At 31.1% G+C, this 7843-nt stretch overlaps 1 protein-coding gene and 1 long non-coding RNA gene across 2 annotated transcripts in view; one reads left to right on the forward strand and one right to left on the reverse strand.

The window, feature by feature from the left end:
- LOC124418699 overlaps positions 1–1193 on the reverse strand; it is a 164884-nt gene extending 163691 nt beyond the window's left edge. Inside the window, exon 1 of the long non-coding RNA XR_006940163.1 lies at positions 1177–1193. This is a non-coding gene — a long non-coding RNA (uncharacterized LOC124418699). The remainder of the gene's footprint in view (positions 1–1176) is intronic.
- A 2765-nt stretch (positions 1194–3958) lies between these two features.
- On the forward strand, positions 3959–7087 carry LOC111684755 (sodium channel protein Nach). Its single transcript, XM_046946688.1, has 11 exons — positions 3959–4195; positions 4275–4372; positions 4437–4548; positions 4603–4756; positions 5187–5332; positions 5396–5477; positions 5539–5678; positions 5824–5966; positions 6024–6162; positions 6389–6599; positions 6654–7087. The coding sequence occupies exons 1-11, from the start codon at positions 4044–4046 to the stop codon at positions 6972–6974; spliced, it is 1698 nt and encodes a 565-aa protein (XP_046802644.1). The 5' UTR covers positions 3959–4043; the 3' UTR covers positions 6975–7087.
- The last annotated feature ends 756 nt before the right edge of the window (positions 7088–7843 follow it).

The raw sequence follows: 7843 nt of genomic DNA on the forward strand, positions 1-7843 counted from the left end.
AAAAGTCGATTTTTCGAGTTATCTTTTTTGGAAGAAAATTGTCCACTTCGACTTTTCGACTTTTTTCGACAAAAAGTCGATTTTTCAATTATTTGAAAGTCGATTTATAGAACCCTACTTCAAGTGCGAACGAGACCACCTATACATGTATCTTCGATGAAAACAACATTATAGTACGCATGTGCAAAGATACAGGCATACGCAAACAAATATAGGACTATAGACTCAGACCTACCTAAAGTTAAGGAATATATTATAAAAATTGATATAAAAATTAAAAACATCGAATTTACCCGAAAACTTATACAATTTTTGATATTTTTTAACCAAAATAAAAATTGACAATACTCCATTGAAAACACCTCTAAGAAGCCTTTCTTATGATATTAATTGATATCAACTGAAAACACCTCTAAGAGGCCTTTCTTATGATATCAATAATTAATTTCATTATTTTGCTATAAATACATAAAATACACCTAAAAAAACATTTTTATTTCAATTTCGGTGCGGACACCAAAAACTGATTTCTTTCTTCATACTTTCTTCATAAATACTTACAAATGTATGCACCTACAAAGATATGAATGTATGTATGTAGGTACCATGGCACAAATAATAAATGGCACAATAATTAATTAATAGGTACATCTTGGTACGTACAGTGTACGTAAATAAGTAACAGGCAACCCAACCAACAAAGTCACCAAAAAGCAAACAAACCCTTTTACTCTATAACCAAACAACAATTACAACTATAAAACATAACACAAATAAAAAAACAGTTACAATAAAAACAACACAGTTTTAGAAAAATAACAACAAGTGATATAGACGTGACGTCACCAAAACAAAACCAAAAAACACACCAACAAAATTTCTTAAACAACTGTTTCTGCATTTTTTTCACAACCTACAACAAGGCATGACTCGTCATATCAATGCAAAAACCTACTATACAACAACAACACTGTGTGAAACAACAACAGCATCAAGTGAATAGAAAAAAAAACAAACATAAGAAAACTTAACATGAAGAAAATTAACAAAATTGCAAAAATGAATGAAAAAATATGATAGAAAAATATGATAGATAATTAACAAATTTAGAGTTTTTAGTTAAAAGTGTCCTCATAAACAATTTGTTTTGTTAAAATTATACAACAATAAACATACCTTTTATTTATTTAACTTTCTTTTGTTTTCTTGACAAAATGATGATGGGTGGCGGCAGCTTCCAGTAACTTTTTATTTTTTACATTCAAAATACACTTTAACACCTTATTACACTTTTATTTGTTATATTCACTTATTTTTATGTTATTAACTCTATAAATTACTTATTTTTAATAAATAACTTTACAAAAAACATAATTTTCACACACGCTACTAAATTTCTACAAATTTGCGTCCGATTAGTTTAAAGTTTAAAGAAATACTAACAAAATGTAGAAAGCGAATGAAAGGAAAAAGCTAAAAGGTCAAAATGCAGTTTCTGTTGGATTATTAGCTGGCCAAAAGTATGCTAAGGTTTATGCGATTACTGATTTTCGCAATACTGCGCAATAATTGCGCAATGTTAACTTGGTTTTGAGATAAAATAGTGTAGCATAGCGTAAGGATGATTTTAAAAACATAAACTTTCGTCCTTTAATAGTCTGTAGAATAGACTTTAGATTATAATCTATTCCATAAAACTATGTATATACTAAACTATAGACTAAACTATAGACTAAACTATATACTATAGACTAGACTATAGACTAGACTATACACTAGACTATAGACTAGACTATAGACTAGACTATAGACTAGACTATAGACTAGACTATAGACTAGATTATAGACTAGACTATAGACTAGACTATAGACTAGACTATAGACTAGACTATAAGACTAGACTAGATAACTAGACTATAGACTAGACTATAGACTAGACTATAGACTAGACTATAGACTAGACTATAGACTAGACTATAGACTAGACTATAGACTAGACTATAGACTAGACTATAGACTAGACTATAGACTAGACTATAGACTAGACTATAGACTAGACTATAGACTAGACTATAGACTAGACTATAGACTAGACTATAGACTAGACTATAGACTAGACTAGACTATAGACTAGACTATAGACTATAAACTAGACTATAGACTAGACTATAGACTAGACTATAGACTAGACTATAGACTAGACTATAGACTAGACTATAGACTAGACTATAGACTAGACTATAGACTAGACTATAGACTAGACTATAGACTAGACTATAGACTAGACTATAGACTAGACTATAGACTAGACTATAGACTAGACTATAGACTAGACTATAGACTAGACTATAGACTAGACTATAGACTAGACTAGACTAGACTATAGACTAGACTATAGACTAGACTATAGACTAGACTATAGACTAGACTATAGACTAGACTATAGACTAGACTATAGACTAGACTATAGACTAGACTATAGACTAGACTATAGACTAGACTATAGACTAGACTATAGACTAGACTATAGACTAGACTATAGACTAGACTATAGACTAGACTATAGACTAGACTATAGACTAGACTATAGACTAGACTATAGACTAGACTATAGACTAGACTATAGACTAGACTATAGACTAGACTATAGACTAGACTATAGACTAGACTATAGACTAGACTATAGACTAGACTATAGACTAGACTATAGACTAGACTATAGACTAGACTATAGACTAGACTATAGACTAGACTATAGACTAGACTATAGACTAGACTATAGACTAGACTATAGACTAGACTATAGACTAGACTATAGACTAGACTATAGACTAGACTATAGACTAGACTATAGACTAGACTATAGACTAGACTATAGACTAGACTATAGACTAGACTATAGACTAGACTATAGACTAGACTATAGACTAGACTATAGACTAGACTATAGACTAGACTATAGACTAGACTATAGACTAGACTATAGACTAGACTATAGACTAGACTATAGACTAGACTATAGACTATAGACTAGACTATAGACTAGACTATAGACTAGACTATAGACTAGACTATAGACTAGACTATAGACTAGACTATAGACTAGACTATAGACTAGACTATAGACTAGACTATAGACTAGACTATAGACTAGACTATAGACTAGACTAAGACTAGACTATAGACTAGACTAACTATAGACTAGACTATAGACTAGACTATAGACTAGACTATAGACTAGACTATAGACGACTATAGACTAGACTATAGACTAGACTATAGACTAGACTATAGACTAGACTATAGACTAGACTATAGACTAGACTATAGACTAGACTATAGACTAGAGTATAGGCTATAGACTCGACTATAGACTAGACTATAGACTAGACTATAGACTAGACTATAGACTAGAGTATAGGCTATAGACTCGACTATAGTCTAGACTATAGACGAGACTATAGACTAGACTTTAGAATAGACTTTAGTGTAGATTATAGACTAACCCATAGAATAGCATGGTAATTAGTTAGTTAGGTAGTTAGTTAGTTAGTCAGTTAGTCAGTTAGTCAGTTAGTCAGTTAGTCAGTTAGTTCTTTGTTACTATCGTGGTCACAGGTTAAATACCACCCCCGACTATTGGGGTGTTATTAGTGCATTGACACAATTATGTTTGTAATATGTATAATTCTTTGCAATACACATACATACATATCCACACATACATTATGTCATAATTTCCTTTTGTATTCTCCTAAATAAAAAAATACAAATCTAGATAAGAATTAAAAACCCCAAAGTAATTATTTGTCATAAAACAATTAAACGCATGTTTGTATTAAAACTAAAACACAAAAATGCTTTTATTCTCCAACTACTAAAAATTAGTAATAATTTGTGGAACAAAATCCTAGTAAAAAAATTTGTCATAATTTAGTCCTTAAACAAACTTAACCAAATCAATAGCGAAATTTGTTTTGATAGTTACATATGTAAAAAAAAGTTATTAATAAAAAATCTTCTAAGAAATTCTAACAATAAAAATGTCCAAAAAAAGTTTAAAAATTCGTGAAATATTCGATACCCTCATCATTTTTCGACGCAGTTTGATATTTCAAACTAAAGAATTCTTTCAAAATTCTACTTTGCATGGTGTGCGTTATATAGCCGAGACTGGGCGGCCAGTGGGTGAGAAGTAAGTTGGAAGTGAAATCAATTTAAAATAGTTTAATAGACATACATACATATTTAATAAATAATTGCTATTTCTTAAGGTTTATGTGGTTTTGTTTTACCTCTATTGGAGCTGTCACTGCCTTGGTGATTATTATGAGTTTATGGGAAAAATTTCAAACGAATCCTACCATTACGGGTATAAAAACTCTATAAAGTTTTGCTTTTTGTTAGGTTATAATTTCATATATATTATTCCTTAGGTTTGGACACCGATTTCCATAACCAAAATGTAGTCTTTCCCACTACCGTAGTTTGTCCGGAAATTGCTTTCGATCACGAGAAGGCCTATACCGTGGCTTATAAAAATATAGCGTAAGTTGAGTTTAATGTATAAAAACTCTTGATTTTTTATTAATTTAAATAAAGTAACTATGATGAAACATCTGCTGGATATATGGTGCCATTTTTGGAACTTTTACCCACTCTTTCCTTTGAGACATTGAATGAAGCCTCCTTAATAGCCAGTTCAGTGGAAATGAATAATATTCATGAGAAAACGTTGCGTCATTGGGCCTATATGGTGAGTCAAACAGAGATATTATATAGATTGTTCTATAGTCCAGACTATAGATTGTTCTATAGTCCAGACTATAGACTGTTCTATAGTCCAGACTATAGACTGTTCTATAGTCCAGACTATAGACTGTTCTATAGTCCAGACTATAAAATGTTCTATAGTCCAGACTATAGAATGTTCTATAGTCCAGACTAGAGACTGTTCTATAGTCCAGACTATAGACTGTTCTATAGTCCAGACTATAGACTGTTCTATAGTCCAGACTATAGACTGTTCTATAGTCCATACTATAGACTATTCTATAGTCCAGACTATAGGATGTTCTATAGTCCGGACTATAAACTTTTCTGTAGTCTATATTATAGACTTTTTTTATTGTCCAGACTATAGACTGTTCTGTATTCTAAAAAAGGACTTCTTACTTTTATGTTAGACCTTTATCAAGTGCGAAGATGTTTTAATCGAATGCAAATATCGTGATGAACCCATTAAATGTTGCAGCCATTTTGAACCGGTCTATACTGAACACGGTTTTTGTTTTGCTTTTAACAGTCGCTTCAGATCCCTAGAAGATGCAGAGTAAGTACCTTTAGAAATGAACTTATAACTCGTTTAACGAACAGCTTTATAAAACGCCTACAGTCAAAAAACTGGAGCTCCTCATGATTTGTATGAAACCGATAAAAAATGGGCATTATTTTTTGTGCCCAATAGCACGGTTAAGGTGGGGTATTACTTATTTACTTGTATTTGAACGTGATTATAATTTAGTAATATTTTAATAGATTTTCATCTTTTCAAATGAAGAGTATTTTGGTCAAGATTTTAATCCACAAATCGAGTGGTCTGAAAATCAGGTAGTGGAAGTTCGTATTTCGAAAAAGAATACATATACAACCGATGATGCTCGCCAGCTGTCGATTGGGTGAGTTGTAAAACGATTTGTCTACTTTTTGCAATTTGCATAAGAATTGCAAAAGAATAGAGTCCTCAGATTTTAGAGTATAACATTCGTTGGGGCCAATAAAACTTCACCAATTTAAAGATTTTCCTATAAATTTTAATTACAGCCAACGCAAGTGCATTTTCCATGATGAAATCAAATTAAAATACTTTCCGGAGGAATATACCTTTTCATCGTGCATGAAGGAATGTCGTATGAAAAAGGCCATTAAACTTTGTAAATGTAATCCTCCTTTCTACAAACCGATACGTAAGTTCCACAATGTTTTGCTATTATAATGATATTTAATCCAAATATATCTCTTAGCAAATGTACCTATGTGTGGCATAAACGATTTGGATTGCTTGAGTCTATATAAAAATAATATAACCAATATAAAAGATTGTCTGCAATGTGAATTGAGTTGTTCGAAGACCGTTTTCAATATAGAGAAATTAATTAAAAAGTAAGCAAGACTATGGACCAGAATATAATCCAGTTCAGACTATATAGTGTAGACTATGCTATGCTGATTATGGATAAGACTTTTGTCCTGACAAAATTCTAATCCAGACTAAACTAAATTCATGCTTTGCACTAGACTACAGACCCGACTTTGTATTGTAGATTAGAGAGGACTTTTAGATTTAAATTTATGCAATGATTAAATACAGAGTTTTACTACATTTCAGTATTGAACGTCCCGAGGCACCCGGTGTTCTGGTGGAATTTCTTACTTGGCCCATTATACGCTATAAACGTGAAGTTCTGTTTGGATGGGTTGATCTATTGGTGTCTTTTGGTGGAATCGCAAGTTTATTCTTAGGTTTCTCTTTATTATCGGGAGTCGAAATTATTTACTATTTTACTTTGAGAGCCTGTTGTATGGTATATAAAAATCGGGTAAGAACTAGTTCAATATATTTCGGAACTAAATTTATTAATTTAACATTTTAGCAACAATTATATGAAATCGAAGAGCGAATTAAAAACGAACCTCCACCACCCATTAATATGACTTTAAAGTTACAAAGTTATGCCTTGTCCAGACCAACAGTAGTCGAGGAAAAAGCACCTATAGCTAATGATACCAAAAATTTAGTAACAAGTCGTTTTAGTGATAATCCTCCGGAATATAATGAGCTTGGTGGAAGGAGACGTAAAGCTGAAAAGGACTATACAAACTATACGAAATCTTTGTATAAAACTCCTAAAGTTTTGCCCAGTTATGAGGACAGTCTTAATCCGAAGTGGCAGTACGGTCAATATTTACCATAAATTTTTGGCAAAATCAAGGGAAATTTTAAAAGATATATTAAGATAACTAAATATGTATGTATGTAGAGCACAAATTGCACATTTAAATTATTTCAATAAATATCAAAGCAATTAACAAAAAGGTTCAGTAAATTAAATAAACATATGTAACATACATAAGTGATATATACAAAACTTAACTGATCGATATCACCAGGTCGCCAGATGTGGGGATTTGTCCCTACATTGGAGATTTGTTGTTTTAATTGTGGCATTTTCGTGAGAGGGATTTTTAAAAGCACCATCTGTTGATTGCTAGCAAATTATTTTAAATTGATTAGCTAATCCGACAACCATACATATTATTAATTCACAATAAATGTTTATTTCTATCCATCCATCCATCCATCCATCCATCTATCTATCTATCTATCCATCTATCTATCTATCTATCTATCTATCTATCTATCTATCTATCTATCTATCTATTTATCTATCTATCTATCTATCTATCTATCTATCTATCTATCTATCTATCTATCTATCTATCTATCTATGTATCTATCTATCTATCTATCTATCTATCTATCTATCTATCTATCTATCTATCTATCTATCTATCTATCTATCTATCTATTTATCTATCTATCTATCTATCTATCTATCTATCTATCTATATATCAATCTATCCATAGATTTGTCTATGAAATCTAACCTATAAAACCCCAGGCTTGAATCTTAAAAACATACAACAACATACATATGTGAAATTAATATGAATTTTAAATATGTCCTTCCATTGACATTAATCCTTTTATTTTGTGGAAATATAGATATAGCAGCTTTAAAAGGTGTGTTTAACCATTTACATATGTCGCCGACAGATATCG

The sequence above is a fragment of the Lucilia cuprina genome, chromosome 3 (genome assembly GCF_022045245.1).
Source record: "Lucilia cuprina isolate Lc7/37 chromosome 3, ASM2204524v1, whole genome shotgun sequence".
Lineage (NCBI taxonomy): Eukaryota > Metazoa > Arthropoda > Insecta > Diptera > Calliphoridae > Lucilia > Lucilia cuprina.

Excerpts from the sequence above, each read along its gene's own strand:
- LOC111684755 (XM_046946688.1), top strand. The coding sequence starts at position 4,044 with ATGTCCAAAAAAAGTTTAAAAATTCGTGAAATATTCGATACCCTCATC. Across the intron at positions 4,757-5,186 it reads TGCGTCATTGGGCCTATATG|ACCTTTATCAAGTGCGAAGA; the intron begins GTGAGTCAAACA and ends CTTTTATGTTAG. Across the intron at positions 5,478-5,538 it reads TGCCCAATAGCACGGTTAAG|ATTTTCATCTTTTCAAATGA; the intron begins GTGGGGTATTAC and ends ATATTTTAATAG.